This window comes from Channa argus, chromosome 12 (genome assembly GCF_033026475.1).
Source record: "Channa argus isolate prfri chromosome 12, Channa argus male v1.0, whole genome shotgun sequence".
In the NCBI taxonomy this organism is placed as follows: domain Eukaryota; kingdom Metazoa; phylum Chordata; class Actinopteri; order Anabantiformes; family Channidae; genus Channa; species Channa argus.
Window position 1 is genome coordinate 621,471 of NC_090208.1, and position 24,505 is coordinate 645,975.

Consider the following 24,505-nt stretch of genomic DNA (forward strand, 5'->3'; position numbering starts at 1 on the left):
TGCTGTTGGGATGTTTTGTCCATGTGCTGCTTCACAATAATGTGTCATCTCCGTGTTGACCTGCTGTCTGTTGCTTTTCTTTGGGACATTTCAAAGTCAACATTCAAGAGAAGAAGATTTCAGACCCAAACATGTTTCTGTCAATCTGTTTGTCTTCATGTGTGTTGTGGACATGAATCCTAAACCCATTTTCACAAATGCAGTGATTTCCAGTAATCGGACAGCAGCTGAACATTTTGTCTTCATGTCTCAATGATCAGCCTTGTCCCTTTTCTATAAAATTTCTAGTGACAATCAAACTAGAGCAGACATGGTAATGATGTTGATCCCTGTCCTCTGTAAGATTTCTGTATCACTTTCAACAAGGACCAAGTCTGAACAGCCTGCAGTCACATTAACAGATACGCAACAGAATTATTATAAAACAAAAACACAACTTTTTGTTAGCTGAAATAAAATAATTGAGCAGAAGAAAATGTAAAAGTGAAGTGAAAGTAATTAAACAGCATCTGTGGCACAGAAATCATAAAGTTAATTTTAAAGAACTAATGCTGCTGATGAAAACAGGTCTTTCACACTCTGTTTAACTTTGCCAGGCTGAAATGAACAGTAGGCTGATAATGAGTGTTTAGTGTTGAAATATTAACTTCAAAAGTATTATTTTTAGTATCACACTGCTCCTTAGTTCACTTTTATACTCAACTAAAATGACTAAAATCCAAACATAAACTACAATAATATCATGAGTGTGGCAGATACTGCTTGTGTACCATGGTTCTCCCCGTCTGAATGAAGCCATGAGGAATGTTTGAAGGACACAAAGCCGTCACTTTGACAGTTTGATGAAGGCAGCAAGGTAACGTGTCTTAGATACAAGCAGCATTTCGCGGATCCACAGAAACATTCATCACATCAGTGCGTCAGTGTTTGTGGAGCAGGATTCACTCAGCTCACTTCTCCATTTGTTGGATCATTTCAAAGTCAAACTCTGTTGCTGTTTTCCAGATTAAATCTCTTAGTCTCCCAGCCTCTCTCCTCCAGGTCTGGTTTTGTTAGTGACAGATGTGTTTAGAAGGTTCATTTCTTGCTTTTGCTTCAAGACCGAACAAGTCAACTCGTCCTGTCTCCTGCTTCAAGTCAGCATTGACTTTCTCAGTCCTGAACCATAAAGACCTGAACCAGGAGATGGGAGGTTCCAACCAGCAGCAGGAAACCAGCTGGATCAGGACTTTCAAAGTAATGAACCTCTCTCCATTTTACTTCTACCAGCTTCTGTGGGATGTTCTGTTTCTACCCAATCATCATCCTGAACTGTTGCCAGTAAACCTCATCTGTTGTTACATGTTATTACACAATTATTCCTTTTGTCTTTTGTTGCTACTGACCCAACTTTTCTAAAATGTCTTGCTGGCATTTAAACTTCAAATAATTTTCAAAACACAATCACAGTTCTCAGTTTTGAAAACTTCTTCATTGTTTCATGTGCTGTCACTTCTAAGCAGCTCAATATTTCCAAAACTACACATGCTAACGTGATGAAACTTTCTGGAAAGCTGCCCCATGATGAAATGCTTTACATGTTACAGTGTTGCCTCTATTGCTCCGCTGGGCGAACTGCAAACGATTTTTATTGTTTTGTTCGAGTGCTGTCGCTTCTACGACGTTCAGCAGCTGCAGCAGCTGGCTTTCAGCAATTACACGCATTTCCTACAGAAAATGCGTGTAATTGCTTAAATGCCCATTCTAGTTATTATTATTAGTGGGAGAGCTGTAACACAGGGGGCTGTTATAAAATCGCCACCACGCCTTGATTTTATGGAGTATATTCAAATCAAGTACTTCAGCGTGATCGTTGAAGTCTTTTGCAGCTCACAGTTTTTGAATTTTTCCAATAGGACTAATACTTTTTCATATTTTGAACATTTTACGAGGCAAAGTCTCCGCACTTTCCCACCCTGACTTTGCATTTGGCTCATGATTTAGCAGGCAGGCAGCAGTCATTGTCATGGTAACGGACACAGCTGCATGAGATCATGTGATCAGCCTCAGAGCTGTGTCCACACACTTTACCTGAGTTTTTCTCCCTCAACATACACAGTGGAGTTACACACTCCCTCACAGACAGGAAACACATTTTCAAAATAAAAGCATTGCATCATACTTTATCCCCTTTTTAGCATTTAAATGCTAAAATGACTTTGTGGTGAAATCTCTCTACAGTGGACAGACACACAACCCAACACACACACAGACAGGAAACACACTTTCAAATTAAAAGCTGTTTTCAGTTTTTCAGTTAAAAAAAAACATTAAAATGGTTCCTTCATTTCTAATTAGTTACTTCTTCCTTTTTTCTTTACACTTTTAATAGCAATTTCTTACTTTTCTTCTTTCTTTGTTTCTTTTAACTTTAAATATTTACCTTTTCCTTTGTTTCTTTCTACTTATTTTAACTTTTGTTTTTTCAACTTGTTACTTTTAAATTTTTTCTTTACACTTTTAAGAGCAACTTTTCTTCTTCCTTTGTTTCTTTTCACTTTAAATATCAACTTTTTTTACTTATTTACTTCTTCCATTGTTACTTTCTACTTTTTTTTGTTTTCTGGATTAAATTTTTCCTAAACTTTAGTTTTTTTTCCTTTTATTGTAATCTTCTTTCTTTCTCCTTTTGTTTGTATTTATCTCTCTTCAGCGTTTGCGACTTTGAACGTGCAAACGCCTCCGCTCTCTGCAGCTTCTGTGCGGTTGGCCTCTATCAGGCTACTTATGAGCTCTTCCACGTAACTTCCTCGGAAATTGCGGTTTCTAGTTCAGGTCTACAATCCTTCTCGTTTGCTGTGGTCTGCCAACGAACGACGTCTGGTGGTCCCAGCACCATTCAGAAGACACCAAGCAAAACTTTTTAGCACAATGATCTCACGATGGTGGAACGAGCTACCAAACTCTGCACGCTTAGCAAACTCAGTCCCAACATTCAAAAACTGCTGAAAACAGAACTCAGAAACAAAACTTCCTTTCTGCTCTTTCTTGCACTTGCATCTCGTGAACTGTGAACACTTTTCTGACAGGACTTTGCTTTGATGTTTTCTCCTTGATTTAGATTTTTGCTGCCACGAACCTCACTTGTAAGTTGCTTTGGCTAAATGACTAAATGTAAAAGTAAACAGCTATGCACACCACGCTGAGGCTGTTTGTGAAACTGCAATTGTTTTGATTTTTATTTTCAAGCGCTTTTGCTTTTCAAATGTTTAGAGCTTCTGATCTTGCGGCAGCGAAGGCTGTGATTAGCTGCAACAGCTGCCTTTCAGCAATTCCACGCATCTTCTTCAGGAAATGTCCATTTTAGTTCTTCTTAAACTTCACCCAGTGTCCATCTGATTAAGGAGACATCACTGAGTCTATGTGGGACACTCTTATTTTTCCTAAACAAATGCCCTGGCTATATGTCAAAGTGTCTCTGGGCAAGACACTAACCCCTAACAGCCCATTCCCCTCCCCAGCTGTGCAGTGCCGGTCAAAGCCCGGTAGAAATTGAGGAGGGTTGCATAAGGAAGGGCATCCGGCGTAAAAACTGTGCCAAATCAACATGCGGACAATGATCCGCTGTGGCGACTCTGAACTCACAGGATAAACCAAAAGGACAAAAAAAAATCAGACTAAACAATATGCTTCTTTGTCTGGACAGAAAATCTTGCAATTTTTAGTCTTTTTCTTACTTTAAAAATTATTATATGATGAATAAATTCCCACTCAGTTGGAAGTTTCTTGGGCTCAAACTAAGTCAGTCTAATCCAACAGTCCTGCAGTAAATTCCACTTCTTTTTTTAACTAGACATTTCAATCATCAGCAATAAAATCCATTCACACAGCATTATAATACACAAGCAACAACAATCAAAATCCAACAATCTCCAATTCTACAAACAAATCCACCTCATATCCATAGACGTGTTCGTCATATCTCAAACATCCTCCCAACTTTAAAGTACTTGATAAATGCTCTGCACCTTTCTACCTTATTAGTACTCAAAGTGTTTTACACTGCTCATTCACACACACACACACACACACACACACACACACACACACACACAAGCATTGTCTTGCTAAAAGACACTTTGACATGAAGAAGCTGGAAATCGAACCCTGGGATTGGTGCAGGACTACTCCACTGTACCTCCTGTGTCCTCTGTGCATATAAATGTACTGTATATGTAAGTCACTTCTTACAAGCTACAAACTTAAATACTTAAAGTTCATAATTATTAGACCCAAGCACAAGCAGGCAGATTCTGTCAGAAACAAACCATCTGACTGATGCCAGAAGAATCTCCAGAATTCTGCAAAGATGGTGGTTCCTGAACTGGCCTTATGGTGACTTGATGCTTCGAGGAAGATTGTGGTGGGAGCTCTTCATCGTGATGGACTGTGAGGTCACATCTATGAAAAACTCCACTGCTCACACAGCGGCACATCAAAGCCTGACTGAAGTTTGACCATAAACTGCTTTTGGTCTGAGGAGACCAAGCCTGAGTTGTTTGGATGCTGCTTTAGTTTGACGAAGGATGGAAGAAGCCATTAACCTGGTTGATCAAGAGTCAGATAGGTTTCACTGCTGACTATTCATGTTAAAGATCTAACAATTTCTGTTTTTCTAGTTTTATTTCTTCAAGAAAAAAGTTTAATAGTTTATCAATATTATAACTGAAAAAACATTGTAGTGGAGATTTTGTCTGTGTTCTTTTAAAAGCAATTAAACTCTGATCACTTCTGTTCATGGTCACTTCCATGAAGAAGTGAAGGGTTTTTCACAAACAGGGTTAATAACTGTATTTATCAGTTCCATAACAATTCCACACCTTTTCTCACTATTATGCTTGTACATAATCTCACTGTCCCATTTTGTAGCTAGGATTTTGCTCTTTAATGACCTGTTATGGTGGTGAATCATCAAATCTGAGCTCAGTTTTTCTGGAACTGAATCCAAACCTGCTTTGTGTTGTAGAGTCATAGAGCATCAAACTATGAAGCTGAAATTAAACCTGTGTTAAAATCTCTACAAACTGGAAGCAGTTCATGTAGCATAAAGACTGAACTGACCTTTGACCTGGAGCCTCACAGCTTTCTGCATCAGGATGGTTTTCTCCCTGCTGTAGACGGTGCAGGTGTAGGTTCCTCTGTCTCTGTCTGTGGGGTGTTTCAGGGTCAGACTGGGGTCTCCAGTTTTCAGCAGGTTTCTCTTCAACTCTGTTCGTCCTCTGTAAAACTGGTTCTGTTCTTCAGGTTTGTCAGAGCCGTTCTGATACACATGGACCTTCCTGTCCCTAATGTCCGTCCACTCCACTCTGACGTCTTCAGGCAGGTGAACTGTGGTTGTACAGGGCAGCTGGACAGACTCCACCCCTGAATCCACCTCCACCACCTGTGGGACTGAGAGGACAACAAAGCTCAACATCATGTGGACAGACAGCAGCAGCAGCTCTGACACATTTTCTTTGAGTGGATGAAGTGAAAACATGTTTGATTGGTTCCAGTCTGAAATGTCTCCATGTCTCCATGTAACAGAGACAGTGTTGTCTTTGTCTTCAGTCCCTCAGTTTGTTTGTTAAACCTTTATTTCCTGTCTCTGACACAGAATCACTGTCCCATCATCTGACTTCACTAACACTCAGTAAATGATATGAAGTCAAACACATGTTTGTTTCCTATCAGTGAAAGTTACAAACTAAATGTTGACAGGATCCAGGTTTTACTGAGGATCTGATAGAGAAACTGATGAGTCAGTTCAGTGATGTCTTAGTTTCTTATTCTGAGTTAATCAGCAGATCTCAGATTGTGTGAGTCACCATAGCAACAGCTGAATAAAGACGTGAGCTGTTGTTTGAATTCTGTGCAGATAAAAATCACTGTGATATTAAAGCTCATTAAACAGTGAAAGAGTCTGAGTTGGAAAAAAGAGGCTGGGACACAAAGATTCAGGATCTGGGACAATAAAGTAAATCACCTCATAATAACAAATAACTACAGCACACAAATATGAATAATGAATTGTGCTCTGAGTTTCTAGGATATTAATAATTCCAGAGTGAAATTAGTAAAAAGAATCTAGTTTGTGGAGCAGCCTCTTGTCTCTGAGTGAAGACTCAGCTAATGTGTTACAAGTGGGACACTGATGGACACTGAGACAGCAGCAGACAGAGGACAGGGACCAGTGACAGGTACTGAGTCCATGTTCATTCGTTTCTGGAATCTTCCAGATGCTGCTACTGCTACACGCTGACAGCTAGAAACATGGGTCCAACAGTCAGGAGAGGTGAGCTGAACGTTTCCATGCTGAAAGCTGATCTACAATCATTGTTATGAATATTTGTATGATGTTATTTTGAATGGTCTATGAGAGTCATCTTCACACAGTTATATCTGAAAAACTCCATGTGATACTGTTATGAAACTTACAGCTGCCCCATGATGACATGTTTCACATGTTACAGTTGGGCCTCTCTAGGGAAACCAAGTGGCCAATGATAGAACTCAGAGCATAACTCTTCAACAGGACAATGTATTTTCATGAAACTTTGGTCATACGTGTAGGATGCCACTCTGCACACGGTTTGCAACTAAGGGCCCTACAGGCTTTGATCTATGCCTGATATCTCCAAAACTACAACTGTCAGAGAGGTGAAAGTTGATACACAGCTGCATTATGATGTCCTCCTATACATGCTACATGTTTAGATCTGCCACACCACCATATAGCCCTTCATGGGACTGCAGATGAATGTTTTTTGCATTAGTTTCGTTTCCGTGCTTCAGTTCTGAGAGCAGCAATGGTAGCATAGCGCCACCTGCTGGTGAGTTGTGATGCTGCAATTGTAAAAATAAATTGTAGCATCTGTTTTTACATCTAAAGTGTTCAATGCCTTTAAACCTGCTAGGCTGCAATTGTTTAGATTTTGTTTTTTAAGTGATCTGGCTTTTCAAATGTTCAGAGCTTCTGATCTTGCAGCAGTGAAGGCTGCGAGCAGCTGCCTTTCAGCAATCACACATCTTCTTCAGGAAATGTCCATTCTAGTTCTTCTTAAACTTCACCCAGTGTCCATTTGATTAAGGAGACATCACTGAGACTATGTGGAGACTTATGATGAATAAATTCCCACTCAGTTGGAAGTTTCTTGGGCTCAAACTAAGTCAGTCTAATCCAACAGTCCTGCAGTAAATTCCACTTCTTTTTTTAACTAGACATTTCAATCATCAGCAATAAAATCCATTCACACAGCATTATAATACACAAGCAACAACAATCAAAATCCAACAATCTCCAATTCTACAAACAAATCCACCTCATATCCATAGACGTGTTCGTCATATCTCAAACATCCTCCCAACTTTAAAGTACTTGATAAATGCTCTGCACCTTTCTACCTTATTAGTACTCAAAGTGTTTTACACTGCTCATTCACACACACACACACACACACACACACACACACACACACACACACACACAAGCATTGTCTTGCTAAAAGACACTTTGACATGAAGAAGCTGGAAATCGAACCCTGGGATTGGTGCAGGACTACTCCACTGTACCTCCTGTGTCCTCTGTGCATATAAATGTACTGTATATGTAAGTCACTTCTTACAAGCTACAAACTTAAATACTTAAAGTTCATAATTATTAGACCCAAGCACAAGCAGGCAGATTCTGTCAGAAACAAACCATCTGACTGATGCCAGAAGAATCTCCAGAATTCTGCAAAGATGGTGGTTCCTGAACTGGCCTTATGGTGACTTGATGCTTCGAGGAAGATTGTGGTGGGAGCTCTTCATCGTGATGGACTGTGAGGTCACATCTATGAAAAACTCCACTGCTCACACAGCGGCACATCAAAGCCTGACTGAAGTTTGACCATAAACTGCTTTTGGTCTGAGGAGACCAAGCCTGAGTTGTTTGGATGCTGCTTTAGTTTGACGAAGGATGGAAGAAGCCATTAACCTGGTTGATCAAGAGTCAGATAGGTTTCACTGCTGACTATTCATGTTAAAGATCTAACAATTTCTGTTTTTCTAGTTTTATTTCTTCAAGAAAAAAGTTTAATAGTTTATCAATATTATAACTGAAAAAACATTGTAGTGGAGATTTTGTCTGTGTTCTTTTAAAAGCAATTAAACTCTGATCACTTCTGTTCATGGTCACTTCCATGAAGAAGTGAAGGGTTTTTCACAAACAGGGTTAATAACTGTATTTATCAGTTCCATAACAATTCCACACCTTTTCTCACTATTATGCTTGTACATAATCTCACTGTCCCATTTTGTAGCTAGGATTTTGCTCTTTAATGACCTGTTATGGTGGTGAATCATCAAATCTGAGCTCAGTTTTTCTGGAACTGAATCCAAACCTGCTTTGTGTTGTAGAGTCATAGAGCATCAAACTATGAAGCTGAAATTAAACCTGTGTTAAAATCTCTACAAACTGGAAGCAGTTCATGTAGCATAAAGACTGAACTGACCTTTGACCTGGAGCCTCACAGCTTTCTGCATCAGGATGGTTTTCTCCCTGCTGTAGACGGTGCAGGTGTAGGTTCCTCTGTCTCTGTCTGTGGGGTGTTTCAGGGTCAGACTGGGGTCTCCAGTTTTCAGCAGGTTTCTCTTCAACTCTGTTCGTCCTCTGTAAAACTGGTTCTGTTCTTCAGGTTTGTCAGAGCCGTTCTGATACACATGGACCTTCCTGTCCCAAATGTCCGTCCACTCCACTCTGACGTCTTCAGGCAGGTGAACTGTGGTTGTACAGGGCAGCTGGACAGACTCCACCCCTGAATCCACCTCCACCACCTGTGGGACTGAGAGGACAACAAAGCTCAACATCATGTGGACAGACAGCAGCAGCAGCTCTGACACATTTTCTTTGAGTGGATGAAGTGAAAACATGTTTGATTGGTTCCAGTCTGAAATGTCTCCATGTCTCCATGTAACAGAGACAGTGTTGTCTTTGTCTTCAGTCCCTCAGTTTGTTTGTTAAACCTTTATTTCCTGTCTCTGACACAGAATCACTGTCCCATCATCTGACTTCACTAACACTCAGTAAATGATATGAAGTCAAACACATGTTTGTTTCCTATCAGTGAAAGTTACAAACTAAATGTTGACAGGATCCAGGTTTTACTGAGGATCTGATAGAGAAACTGATGAGTCAGTTCAGTGATGTCTTAGTTTCTTATTCTGAGTTAATCAGCAGATCTCAGATTGTGTGAGTCACCATAGCAACAGCTGAATAAAGACGTGAGCTGTTGTTTGAATTCTGTGCAGATAAAAATCACTGTGATATTAAAGCTCATTAAACAGTGAAAGAGTCTGAGTTGGAAAAAAGAGGCTGGGACACAAAGATTCAGGATCTGGGACAATAAAGTAAATCACCTCATAATAACAAATAACTACAGCACACAAATATGAATAATGAATTGTGCTCTGAGTTTCTAGGATATTAATAATTCCAGAGTGAAATTAGTAAAAAGAATCTAGTTTGTGGAGCAGCCTCTTGTCTCTGAGTGAAGACTCAGCTAATGTGTTACAAGTGGGACACTGATGGACACTGAGACAGCAGCAGACAGAGGACAGGGACCAGTGACAGGTACTGAGTCCATGTTCATTCGTTTCTGGAATCTTCCAGATGCTGCTACTGCTACACGCTGACAGCTAGAAACATGGGTCCAACAGTCAGGAGAGGTGAGCTGAACGTTTCCATGCTGAAAGCTGATCTACAATCATTGTTATGAATATTTGTATGATGTTATTTTGAATGGTCTATGAGAGTCATCTTCACACAGTTATATCTGAAAAACTCCATGTGATACTGTTATGAAACTTACAGCTGCCCCATGATGACATGTTTCACATGTTACAGTTGGGCCTCTCTAGGGAAACCAAGTGGCCAATGATAGAACTCAGAGCATAACTCTTCAACAGGACAATGTATTTTCATGAAACTTTGGTCATACGTGTAGGATGCCACTCTGCACACGGTTTGCAACTAAGGGCCCTACAGGCTTTGATCTATGCCTGATATCTCCAAAGCTATAACTGTCAGAGAGGTGAAAGTTGATACACAGCTGCATTATGATGTCCACCTATACATGCTACATGTTTAGATCTGCCACACCACCATATAGCCCTTCATGGGACTGCAGATGAATGTTTTTTGCATTAGTTTCGTTTCCGTGCTTCAGTTCTGAGAGCAGCAATGGTAGCATAGCGCCACCTGCTGGTGAGTTGTGATGCTGCAATTGTAAAAATAAATTGTAGCATCTGTTTTTACATCTAAAGTGTTCAATGCCTTTAAACCTGCTAGGCTGCAATTGTTTAGATTTTGTTTTTTAAGTGATCTGGCTTTTCAAATGTTCAGAGCTTCTGATCTTGCAGCAGTGAAGGCTGCGAGCAGCTGCCTTTCAGCAATCACACATCTTCTTCAGGAAATGTCCATTCTAGTTCTTCTTAAACTTCACCCAGTGTCCATTTGATTAAGGAGACATCACTGAGACTATGTGGAGACTTATGATGAATAAATTCCCACTCAGTTGGAAGTTTCTTGGGCTCAAACTAAGTCAGTCTAATCCAACAGTCCTGCAGTAAATTCCACTTCTTTTTTTAACTAGACATTTCAATCATCAGCAATAAAATCCATTCACACAGCATTATAATACACAAGCAACAACAATCAAAATCCAACAATCTCCAATTCTACAAACAAATCCACCTCATATCCATAGACGTGTTCGTCATATCTCAAACATCCTCCCAACTTTAAAGTACTTGATAAATGCTCTGCACCTTTCTACCTTATTAGTACTCAAAGTGCTTCACACTGCTTCTCATTAACCCATTTACACACACACACACACAAGCATTGTCTTGCTAAAAAACACTTTGACATGAAGAAGCTGGGAATCGAAACCTGGGATTGGTGCAGGACTACTCCACTGTACCTCCTGAGTCCTCTATGCGTATAAATGTACTGTATATGTAAGTCACTTCTTACAAGCTACAAACTTAAATATTTAAAGTTCAAAATTATTAGACCCAATGACAAGCAGGCAGATTCTGTTAGAAACAAACCATCTGACTGATGCCAGAAGAATCTCCAGAATTCTGCAAAGATGATGGTTCCTGAACTGGCCTTATGTTGACTTGATGCTTCAAGGAAGATTGTGGTCGGAGCTCTTCGTTGTGGTGGACTGTGAGGTCACCATCTCAGAAAAACTCCACTGCTCACACAGCAGCACATCAAAACCTGACTGAAGTTTGACCATAAACTGCTTTTTGTCTGATGAGACTAAGTCTGAGTTGTTTGGGATCATGGATGCTGCTTTAGTTTGATGAAGGATGGAAGAAGCCTTTAACCTGGTTGATCTTTCACAAAGACAATGACCCAAAACGTTGCTCCAAATGTTTTTGAAAGACACTAAAATCAAGGCCCTGATCTCCATCCTATAATCCATGATTATAAACCACATTTTGGATGAGCTGGATTCATTTGCCGAGGAAGAACAGGCTAAGATCCCTCAGAGAAATCTGCCAACCTAGTTAGGAAGCATCATAAGACGTGTTTGTCAAGAGTCAGAAAGGTTTCACTGCTGACTATTCATGTTAAAGATCTAACAATTTCTGTTTTTCTAGTTTTATTTCTTCAAGAAAAAAGTTTAATAGTTTATCAATATTATAACTGAAAAAACATTGTAGTGGAGATTTTGTCTGTGTTCTTTTAAAAGCAATTAAACTCTGATCACTTCTGTTCATGGTCACTTCCATGAAGAAGTGAAGGGTTTTTCACAAACAGGGTTAATAACTGTATTTATCAGTTCCATAACAATTCCACACCTTTTCTCACTATTATGCTTGTACATAATCTCACTGTCCCATTTTGTAGCTAGGATTTTGCTCTTTAATGACCTGTTATGGTGGTGAATCATCAAATCTGAGCTCAGTTTTTCTGGAACTGAATCCAAACCTGCTTTGTGTTGTAGAGTCATAGAGCATCAAACTATGAAGCTGAAATTAAACCTGTGTTAAAATCTCTACAAACTGGAAGCAGTTCATGTAGCATAAAGACTGAACTGACCTTTGACCTGGAGCCTCACAGCTTTCTGCATCAGGATGGTTTTCTCCCTGCTGTAGACGGTGCAGGTGTAGGTTCCTCTGTCTCTGTCTGTGGGGTGTTTCAGGGTCAGACTGGGGTCTCCAGTTTTCAGCAGGTTTCTCTTCAACTCTGTTCGTCCTCTGTAAAACTGGTTCTGTTCTTCAGGTTTGTCAGAGCCGTTCTGATACACATGGACCTTCCTGTCCCAAATGTCCGTCCACTCCACTCTGACGTCTTCAGGCAGGTGAACTGTGGTTGTACAGGGCAGCTGGACAGACTCCACCCCTGAATCCACCTCCACCACCTGTGGGACTGAGAGGACAACAAAGCTCAACATCATGTGGACAGACAGCAGCAGCAGCTCTGACACATTTTCTTTGAGTGGATGAAGTGAAAACATGTTTGATTGGTTCCAGTCTGAAATGTCTCCATGTCTCCATGTAACAGAGACAGTGTTGTCTTTGTCTTCAGTCCCTCAGTTTGTTTGTTAAACCTTTATTTCCTGTCTCTGACACAGAATCACTGTCCCATCATCTGACTTCACTAACACTCAGTAAATGATATGAAGTCAAACACATGTTTGTTTCCTATCAGTGAAAGTTACAAACTAAATGTTGACAGGATCCAGGTTTTACTGAGGATCTGATAGAGAAACTGATGAGTCAGTTCAGTGATGTCTTAGTTTCTTATTCTGAGTTAATCAGCAGATCTCAGATTGTGTGAGTCACCATAGCAACAGCTGAATAAAGACGTGAGCTGTTGTTTGAATTCTGTGCAGATAAAAATCACTGTGATATTAAAGCTCATTAAACAGTGAAAGAGTCTGAGTTGGAAAAAAGAGGCTGGGACACAAAGATTCAGGATCTGGGACAATAAAGTAAATCACCTCATAATAACAAATAACTACAGCACACAAATATGAATAATGAATTGTGCTCTGAGTTTCTAGGATATTAATAATTCCAGAGTGAAATTAGTAAAAAGAATCTAGTTTGTGGAGCAGCCTCTTGTCTCTGAGTGAAGACTCAGCTAATGTGTTACAAGTGGGACACTGATGGACACTGAGACAGCAGCAGACAGAGGACAGGGACCAGTGACAGGTACTGAGTCCATGTTCATTCGTTTCTGGAATCTTCCAGATGCTGCTACTGCTACACGCTGACAGCTAGAAACATGGGTCCAACAGTCAGGAGAGGTGAGCTGAACGTTTCCATGCTGAAAGCTGATCTACAATCATTGTTATGAATATTTGTATGATGTTATTTTGAATGGTCTATGAGAGTCATCTTCACACAGTTATATCTGAAAAACTCCATGTGATACTGTTATGAAACTTACAGCTGCCCCATGATGACATGTTTCACATGTTACAGTTGGGCCTCTCTAGGGAAACCAAGTGGCCAATGATAGAACTCAGAGCATAACTCTTCAACAGGACAATGTATTTTCATGAAACTTTGGTCATACGTGTAGGATGCCACTCTGCACACGGTTTGCAACTAAGGGCCCTACAGGCTTTGATCTATGCCTGATATCTCCAAAACTATAACTGTCAGAGAGGTGAAAGTTGATACACAGCTGCATTATGATGTCCACCTATACATGCTACATGTTTAGATCTGCCACACCACCATATAGCCCTTCATGGGACTGCAGATGAATGTTTTTTGCATTAGTTTCGTTTCCGTGCTTCAGTTCTGAGAGCAGCAATGGTAGCATAGCGCCACCTGCTGGTGAGTTGTGATGCTGCAATTGTAAAAATAAATTGTAGCATCTGTTTTTACATCTAAAGTGTTCAATGCCTTTAAACCTGCTAGGCTGCAATTGTTTAGATTTTGTTTTTTAAGTGATCTGGCTTTTCAAATGTTCAGAGCTTCTGATCTTGCAGCAGTGAAGGCTGCGAGCAGCTGCCTTTCAGCAATCACACATCTTCTTCAGGAAATGTCCATTCTAGTTCTTCTTAAACTTCACCCAGTGTCCATTTGATTAAGGAGACATCACTGAGACTATGTGGAGACTTATGATGAATAAATTCCCACTCAGTTGGAAGTTTCTTGGGCTCAAACTAAGTCAGTCTAATCCAACAGTCCTGCAGTAAATTCCACTTCTTTTTTTAACTAGACATTTCAATCATCAGCAATAAAATCCATTCACACAGCATTATAATACACAAGCAACAACAATCAAAATCCAACAATCTCCAATTCTACAAACAAATCCACCTCATATCCATAGACGTGTTCGTCATATCTCAAACATCCTCCCAACTTTAAAGTACTTGATAAATGCTCTGCACCTTTCTACCTTATTAGTACTCAAAGTGCTTCACACTGCTTCTCATTAACCCATTTACACACACACACACACAAGCATTGTCTTGCTAAAAAACACTTTGACATGAAGAAGCTGGGAATCGAAACCTGGGATTGGTGCAGGACTACTCCACTGTACCTCCTGAGTCCTCTATGCGTATAAATGTACTGTATATGTAAGTCACTTCTTACAAGCTACAAACTTAAATATTTAAAGTTCAAAATTATTAGACCCAATGACAAGCAGGCAGATTCTGTTAGAAACAAACCATCTGACTGATGCCAGAAGAATCTCCAGAATTCTGCAAAGATGATGGTTCCTGAACTGGCCTTATGTTGACTTGATGCTTCAAGGAAGATTGTGGTCGGAGCTCTTCGTTGTGGTGGACTGTGAGGTCACCATCTCAGAAAAACTCCACTGCTCACACAGCAGCACATCAAAACCTGACTGAAGTTTGACCATAAACTGCTTTTTGTCTGATGAGACTAAGTCTGAGTTGTTTGGGATCATGGATGCTGCTTTAGTTTGATGAAGGATGGAAGAAGCCTTTAACCTGGTTGATCTTTCACAAAGACAATGACCCAAAACGTTGCTCCAAATGTTTTTGAAAGACACTAAAATCAAGGCCCTGATCTCCATCCTATAATCCATGATTATAAACCACATTTTGGATGAGCTGGATTCATTTGCCGAGGAAGAACAGGCTAAGATCCCTCAGAGAAATCTGCCAACCTAGTTAGGAAGCATCATAAGACGTGTTTGTCAAGAGTCAGAAAGGTTTCACTGCTGACTATTCATGTTAAAGATCTAACAATTTCTGTTTTTCTTGTTTTTTTTTTCCAGGAAAAAAACTTTAATAGTTTATCAATATTATAACTGACTAAATATTTTAGTGGAGATTTTGTCTTTGTTCTTTTAGAAGCAATTAAACTCTAATCACTTCTGTTCATGGTCACTTCCATGGAGAAGTGAAGGGTTTTTCACAAACAGGGCTAATAACTGTATTTATCAGTTCCATAACAATTCCACACCTTTTCTCACTATTATGCTTGTACAGAATCTCACTGTCCCATTTTCTTCAGTGTTGTTGGTTCATGATGTAGCTGAGGATTTTTCTCTTTAATGACCTGTTATGGTGGTGAATCATCAAATCTGAGCTCAGTTTTTCTGGAACTGAATCCAAACCTGCTTTGTGTTGTAGAGTCATAGAGCATCAAACTATGAAGCTGAAATTAAACCTGTGTTAAAATCTCTACAAACTGGAAGCAGTTCATGTAGCATAAAGACTGAACTGACCTTTGACCTGGAGCCTCACAGCTTTCTGCATCAGGATGGTTTTCTCCCTGCTGTAGACGGTGCAGGTGTAGATTCCTCTGTCTGTGTCTGTGGGTTTTTTCAGGGTCAGACTGAGGTCTCCAGTTTTCAGCAGGTTTTTCTTCATCTCTGCTCGGTGTCTGTAAGAACTGTCCTGTTCTTCAGGTTGGTCAGAGTTGTTCTCATACACATAGACCTTCCTGTTATTATTGTCTGTCCACTCCACTCTGACGTCTTCAGGCAACAACGGAGCTCTACGGCACAGACGAACCAGATAATCCAGGCTGCAGACTGACAGAACTGTGGTTCTGCAGGGCAGCTGGACAAACTCCGCCAATGAATCCACCTCCACCTGTTGGACTGAGAGAAAATCAGAATGATCAAACAGCAGCAACAGACACTTTTGAATCAGTCTGATCCAAATGTAGACAGTGTGGATCTACAATGACAAATGTAGAATGTAACTCTGTTTGACATTATTACAGTTTGTATCTTTGAAACTACAGGTTATTTCTGCTTAACTCTACACACTGATACAAACCCTTAAACCAAACCACGAAAACATTACAAACCCAACTTCCAAAGCTCTTCAAACTCTTTACAAACAGGTTTTAGTACATTAACAAAGTCATGACTGAGTTAAGCACAGGAAACAACAATTACACACTGACAGTATAACTGTGCAGTTTGCAAGGTTGTGTTATATATGTAGTAAATACAAATACACACAGTTATTCAAGTCTTTAAAATACAGATGTGTTTCTGCTCAGAATGTTCTGTTGTAGAAGGTTAGAGTTTATTAACGTCTACGAAACTGACATAATGTAGCAATATGGGTAATCAATACTAATATTGATAAAAGGCCTCACACTGGGAATAAAAAAAAAAAGATTAATCAATCAAACCACGTTAATCAATAACGTAGCCTTGTTACTGTATTGAGCAGTTTATAAAAATAAACTCTTGGTCTAATCTCAAAAAGCTGCTTCAGTCTGTAACTTGAGGAAAAGTTCAGTTTGGCTTTGGCAGCTGGGTAAGAAGAGTTAAAATGTTACAAAGTTACACAGAAAGAAAAAGAATTAGGTGAAGACAAAGACGACGAGTGAGTCCAGGTCCAGCCTGAACTGATCTTCAAGTGACCTTCCTGATACTTTAAAGATGAAACTCGTTTTCTTAGTCCAGATACAGATTCTGCATTAGTCTGACTTTCTAATCACTATGTGAACAACAAGTGACAGAAATCACCAGAATATGACACAATCTGAAATCATCTAGTGATATTAAAGAAGCACATCCACATATAGACATAAGTATTTAGACATCACGTGTGTGATAATCCTGCAGATTTAAGTGTAGATAAGGTTATCATTGATAACTCCTATAGTGTCAGAGATTACCAGTCTATCAGAAAGTAAACAAAGCATTAGCTTGTACTATAAAACTGGATGTTCATATTAATTTAATAATAAACATCACACAATCTAAACTGGAACAAAGTTCAGATTAGTCAGCATGTGCTACGTGAATATAATGAGCATCTGTGTTTCCATCAGACATTTAAAAATGTTCCTATTTCCTCAAAGATTAAATGCTATGAGATGACTTATGGGAACTTATTATTTAGGTTATATGAAGCTTGAGAGATGATATTAGTTTATACAGATATTGGAAATATACCAAACTAAAGTCAATCTCACAGTTTATTGTTTTTGACCCCACATCATTACATCACAGTAGGTGGTGTAGAAAGAGAATTTATCATCCCTGTCAAAATCTCAGGTACAACCTGAGGTGGATCTGATAAGGACGTCTTCAGTGTCTCCATGAGGAAGAGTGTTGATAATTTACACCTATAAAGTCAGAGTTATGTGTCCATGTGCAAACAGAATCTTTTATCATGTGGAGACAATTGAGTGAAGCTTTCAAAGATAATGAAATAATACAATATCAGAAGTGTGGGGGTCTTTTACAAACATAAGTGCACACACAAACTCACACTTTCACACCCGTGAATAATTCAATGTTCAATAAGTTTCTTTGTATCTAGACTGAGGAGCAAACCCTCAGCTTCATAGTTATTAACATATTAACATTAATGTTACCTACTTCATATTAAACAAATACAGTTTGCTGATGCTGAGAACCCAGCTGTGTTGTAACGTTGCTGCACTTCTTCAATCTTCAGCTAAACATCCTTATAAAATTTAAATAAATAAAAATGCTACAACACTTATTACATCACATGTTCATGATGACAGGATGCTGCATCACTGTGTCTGACAGTTCTCCAGACAGCAGCTGCAAACAGGTCTATTCCCTCCCAGATAAATATGGAGACATTGTCATCTTTTTGAAAAAGAATTGAAAGTTAAAGTCTCAAGTTTGTTGTATTTCTCTCTCTACATTCTCATTGTCTCCTTCAAAGGAAGAATATCTCATCATGAACAGCAGGTGTAATAACTATGTTCTGCCAGCACCTGCTTTCTGACTTGGAGAATCTCTTCTTCACTCTGCTGTTAGAGCAGGTGGAGCAGTTTATCTGAATCACTACTTTACCACTCACACATGATTCTTACCTTCTCTGTCTTTAGACCAGCGATACCAGGTGAAGCCAGCAACAGCAGCCAGGACCAACAATGGAACCAGGACTTTAAGAACTTTGGGCCACACTGGAGGTTCTGTAGTGAACACAAACACAAACAACAATGTGACCTGAAAATGATCCAACATTAAACAGATTTTTGATGAACTGACAACATTTTCTGACCTGAGTCTACTTGACATATGACCTGATCCTGAAAAACAAATTAATTTAAATCCAATTGTTCTGGAGTTGAGTAATTATTCACTTTGACACTGACAGTTTTTGGTTTAATGATGTGACTTTGGTTCAGCACATACAGATTTATGACTTTAAATGAAATTAGATCAAAATCGCACTGAAATTAAACTTGTGTCATAAATATCATGTATAAATTCCAGAAGCTGATTTTTCTGGTATAAACAGAAAACATTTGTTTGACATTTGTAACAAAGCAAACACATGAACACAGCAACACAATCTCTTCTCCTTTATTTCCCAAAAATCAATTCTTACACTTTCACTTCTTCCTTTCATCTGCTTTTGTTTTCTCTTTGGTCCATTTAGTTAACAGAGTATAGCTGAGGTCGCACAAATACAACATAGTAACACACAGGCAAAACAGTAGCACAATTCCACCCGTAAAAACACAATTGTGAGGCTTTCCACCACTTTTACTTAAAACCTTAGTGTTTTCTCAGATTATTAGACATTTACAGTTGGTTTTTTGAGTGAATACATTCGCACATTATTTTACATACACACATATTTTTTACAGTTACAGATTTGTGTACAGACACACAAATCCGAGTACAGACACACAAATCCCTGTACACATACAAATAATTTTGCTATTATTCTACTTCAATATGAGGCCACGGATTGGAAAACACTCTATGAGACACATGGTGAGGACATTGATGGACTGACAAGCTGCATTACAGATTACATCAACTTCTGTGTTGACATCTGTACACCAACAAAAACTATCCATTGCTTCCCAAACAACAAACAATGGGTCACAAAGGACATTAAAATAATCAGGTGACAGGGAAGCAGTGAGGGCGGTCCAGAGACGACTGTCAGTGAAGAACAAAGAGGGGAAGGAGGCAGTTTGGAGTGGCATGAAGAGCATCACTGGATATAAGACCAGCAGCCAGAGGACAGAGGGGAGTGTGGATAGAGCTACTGATTTTAACACCTTTTTCAGTAGATTTGATGTGCATCATATACACCCCCCTAAGGAGCTTCACCACAGGTGCCCACATCTCGCCCCTGCATGACTCGAACACCACTCCCATCTCTGCAGCAATGACCATCTTAGCAGAGCAGGTGAGGAGAGAGCTATGTAGTTTGCCCCCCCACAAAGGCTGCAGATCTTGATGGAGTCCGCCTCAGGGTACTGAACGCCTGTGTACATCTTCAACCTGAGCCTGCAGCTGGAGAGAGTGCCTGTGGGATGGAAAACATAATACCTGGTGCCAGGACAGAAAGTGGCCCAAACCCATGTCCCAAGTGACTACAGACCTGTGGCTCTAACCCCCCACACCATGAAAGTGTTGATGAGACTGGTCTTGGACTTCCTCTGGCAAAACCACCTCTGGACCCCTTCCAGTTTTTTCCACTTTATTAGCCTGGGCTGGGGGTGGAGGATGCTCTCATCTACCTGCTACATCGCATGTACACCCACCTGGACCAGCCTGGGGGGGTCTGTAAGGATTATGTTCTTTGACTTCCCCAGTGCTTTTAACACAATCCAGCCTGTCCTGTTGGGGGAGGAGATCCTTTTTCCCAGTGGCCATTAAACTGTTCAACTCATCCCCCTTCTGTAAAAAGGAGGGGGACTAAATGGACTAAATAGTTAAAATGGACAAATAGTATTTTTAAAAATTTAATTTATGTTTACTCCTCTAGCTGGGTTTTTTCTTACTTATTGATCAGTAGCTTGTACTTGTTTATAGTCTTGGTTTGGTGGAAGTGTTTTCCTATCTTTTCTGCTTTTCACATGGAGAGCATGACTATATCCCATAGAACACCTGTGGAGAGATCTCAAAACAGCAGTTGGGAGAAGACATTCATCAAATCTGAATGACCTGGAGCAGTTTGCAAAAGAAGATTGGTCCAAGATCCCAGTAGAGAGGTGGAAGAAACTCATTCATGGTTACAGGAGGCAATTGATTTCAGTTATTTTTTCCAAAGGGGTGCTACCAAGTACAAAGTTAAGTAAGTTAAGGGTGCCAATAATTTTGTGCATTTTTGGGTTCTGTGTGGAATTGCATCAGATTTGACTTTTAATTTTTTTGTGTGTTGTTCCAATGCAAACAAAAACAGTAAACACATGAATAGGAGCATCCTGTCTCAAAGTGATGCCGAAAAACTGGTCCATGGATTTGTTACCTCTAGGTTGGACTACTGTAATTCCCTACTTTCAGGATGCCCCAGTAACTCCCTAAAGAGCCTGCAATTAATCCAGCAAGTGCTGACTGGAATTAGCAAGAGAGATCATATTTCACCTTCACTAGCTTCTCTGCATTGGCTTCCCATTAAATCTAGAATAGAATTTAAAACCCTGCTTCTTACATATAAAGCTCTGAATGGTCAGGCTCCATCATATATAGAAGATCTCATAGCACCATATCATCCCAGTAGACCACTTCGCTCTCAGAATGCAGGCCTACTTGTGGTTCCCAGAATTTCCAAAGGTAGAATGGGAGGCAGAGCCTTTAGCTATCAAGCTCCTCTCCTGTGGAACCAGCTTACAGTTCAGATTCAGGAAGCAGACACCGTCTCTACTTTTAAGTCTCGGCTTAAAACCTTCCTTTTAATTAAAGCATATAGTTAGTTATAGTTATGCTGCCATAGGCTTAGACTGCTGCATCAACCAGCAACCAACCGGTCGAGGCAGATGGTCGTCCACCCTGAGCCTGGTTCTGCTGGAGGTTTCTTCCGTTAAAGGGAGTTTTTCCTCTCCACTGTTGCCTATGGCTTGTTCAAGGGGGAATTGTTGGGTTCTCTCTAAACATCTTTATAGTCTTGACTTTATTCTGTAAAGTGCCCTGAGATGACTTTGTTGTAAATTGGCGCTATATAAATAAAGTTGAATTGAATTAAATACCAAAACAGATGCAATTTAAACAATTTTCGGAGAGAAGGGTTGGATTTTCTGACACAATTGCAAGGGTGCCGAAATTTTTGGCCATGTCGAGTTGTTCTTTTTGACAGTGAGCTGCAGTTTGATAAACAAATTAGCCCTGTGATTAAAAACTGTTTTTTCCAACTGTGCTCTCTCATCAAATTTCTCAAGGCTTGACTACTGTAATGTGCTTTGGTGTGCAGTACCACATAACCCCTGTGTTGCGTTCTCTTCATTGGCTTCCTATTCACTTCAGGATCCAATTTAAGATATTATTACTCACTTCTTAAAGCCCTTAATGGACATCTTCATTGATTCTGAACTTGGTACTTTTGGGTCTATGGGTAGTACATGTACATAAATGCCAAAAATCTTCCCTCGGACTTCCCTATATTAAAATATCTCTCTACTTCTAGCTGAAAAAAAACAAACAGATGACATCATATGGAGAAACCTTCAGCTGACATTATGTCATCTCGTCGATCTTACTAATGGAGGTTGTAATGATGAAAAACTCCTCCAGGTGATGTCATCTGGAGAGTTTTTCAGCTGAAATCAGGGAAATATTTTAATATAGGGAAGACAGAGGGAAATTGCATGAATGTACATTTACACCCTAAACTAAAGCTATAATAGGAAGTTGAAAATTGGTGGAGTTGCTCTTTTCAAGTCAAGTCAAGTCAAGTCAAGTGGCTTTTATTGTCATTTCTACTATACACAGTGGTACACAGTACACAGTAGAAACGAGATAACGTTCCTCCAAGAACCAAGGTGCTACAAACAACACAAGCTATAATAAAGTGCATCGAGTGCAACCAAGTGCAAACAGTGCAGACGAAAAAACAGTACAGAGGGACAGTGTAGACAGACAACACAAGTAACACAGGACAGGACACAAGACCCAAGACAGTGCCGACCAGTAAACCTACTGTATACTATTTTACAGTACAGTACAGTTCAGTTAAGTGTGCTAGGGGTGTTAAAAAAAAAGAGCAGCATGTAAACGGTATAGTGCATTTAAATGTCCAGCATGTAAAAAAAGTGCAATTGCATTGGAATGTGCAAAAAACAGCAGGTAAACAGTGTAGTGCAGTAAATGTAGAATGATAAAAGTAAATAATAATAAATAAGTGGTGGTGGAATGAGATGAGTAGTGAGTGATGAGAATGTGCTTTTATGGTCTGGCACCTTCTTATTTGGCTGATCTGGTGACTATTCATGTGGCAAATTCCAGTCTCAGATCAAATCAACAGTACTGTCTAGCTGTGCCCAGATCTAAGTCAAAGTGTTGGGGTGACAGGACCTTTACTGTCATTGCCCCTAAGCCGCAGAACTTTTTGCTTCCTGATAGTTGTGTTATTTTTCAGCTCCATAAATCCAAACATAATACTCACTTGTTAAAGGTATTTGATACATGATTAGGTCAATCCCTGATTGTTGTCAATAAAAGTTACATTACAATATGTGTAACAGTCCTTTTCAAATGTAGCTAGAGGCAGCGAGCTTAGTTTAAACACAGAAGAAACAAACGTCCACAGCTGTTCTTGTTTTAAAAGTTCATCAGGTAGTTAGTGTTTAACACTCTCATTGCTCCTCACCTCTGTCTACAGAATTTAAGTTCCGTATGTATGTATGCTCCTTACAGCTCTTTACACTGTCAGCATAACTGTGGAAAGGGTTGGGCTTATACTGTGATTCCGATTTCATGGTCACGTCACACTGCAGTCCCAACACTGTGCCCTCTCCCAGCAGGAGAATCAAAACATTTAAATAACTTCAAACACAGGAAAGACAGAGTTTAGTCATTTGACAGCAGAGGACGACCTCCACCATCCTTACAATCCAGCTTAATACTCCTTTGTGGTTTTCCATTATACCAGCCCTTAAAATGTGACATTCTTTTATTTTCTGAAAATTTGTTATCCCACCATTCACTAACACACAAAAAGTGTGTCCACACACTTAGGCCTATTAATGTTAATAGTCTTTTGTAGTGAATGTCATTAGGCTGCTGCCAGTGACAGAAACAGGTTATTAAGCAATTTTCACCTATATATTGTTACATCATGCAACACTTTATAAACACACTTCTTTTTATCATGTCAAATTGTCAACAAAATCAGCTGGGTAACCTGTTAATCCACTTAGAAAGGACTTTGTCTTCCTGTGTCTTGTTTTTTTTCCTACCACTTCTCTGCTAAACCTTTTTTAAGACTGAAAGACACATTTACCAACTCATCCTCACAGCTGGTATATAAAAGCACCTCTCTCTACTTTTAAACTGCTGCTGGAAGCATTACCATGGTTGTATTAGTGTTTTTTGCACTGCGATAAAGAATCTCATCAACTCACAGTTTCATTGTTTATTCAGCTAAAGACTGAAAAAATAAATATAATTTAGAAGGTATAAAAAAAAAATACGTGTTTTTTGCTGCTGCAGGCTTTATATTAATCTGCCATAATGACTTCAGCCCCATCAGCATCTGAAAACCTAACTGAATTAATGGCATTAAACCTTACACTATGAGTTTTGATCATTTGATCATTCCTCTGATTAGGAAATTTTCAAATATTGCAGTTTCATGAATTAACAGTATCTACAGTAATCTACAGTACTGACCTCTGACCAGCAGCTGTACTGCTGATTTGCTCAGGTCTGTTCCAAACCTGCGGATGGTGCAGTTGTAGGTTCCAGTGTCCCTGATACTGGGTTTTCTCAGAGTGAGACTGACGTCACCAGTCTGCAGAGCATTAGAGTTCAACGATGTTCGGTTCTTGTACAGTGGATTTTGTTCAGCAAGCTCATCTGTGCTCTTTAGACGAAAGTGAATCATTGAGGGATAGATGTCATGACGGTCCCACACCACCGAAGAGCCACTGGCTACAGAGACATCCACCTGACAGGGCAGCCGAACAGATTCTTCCCCCTCAAACACCTCCACACCTGAGGCATGCTTGGAAACTAAAGGTATATATATATAAAAAAAAAACAGTCATTTAGTTTTGCTGCCCACAGTGCAGATAGTTTAGG

General features: G+C 39.6%; 2 protein-coding genes across 2 annotated transcripts in view; one reads left to right on the plus strand and one right to left on the minus strand.

Moving 5' to 3' along the window:
• The window catches only part of LOC137137365 (uncharacterized), a 113,010-nt gene that overhangs the window by 32,227 nt on the left and 56,278 nt on the right, over window positions 1-24,505 (plus strand). The window lies entirely within an intron of this gene.
• Window positions 1-24,505, minus strand: part of LOC137137359 (uncharacterized) — a 40,344-nt gene that overhangs the window by 12,614 nt on the left and 3,225 nt on the right. Inside the window, exons 2-7 of the mRNA XM_067523534.1 lie at window positions 24,095-24,436; window positions 18,337-18,438; window positions 15,743-16,120; window positions 12,116-12,445; window positions 8,514-8,843; window positions 5,101-5,430 (exon numbers count right to left, since the gene is read on the minus strand). Of these exons, the coding sequence (XP_067379635.1) occupies window positions 5,101-5,430; window positions 8,514-8,843; window positions 12,116-12,445; window positions 15,743-16,120; window positions 18,337-18,438; window positions 24,095-24,436 (1,812 nt within the window). The remainder of the gene's footprint in view (window positions 1-5,100; window positions 5,431-8,513; window positions 8,844-12,115; window positions 12,446-15,742; window positions 16,121-18,336; window positions 18,439-24,094; window positions 24,437-24,505) is intronic.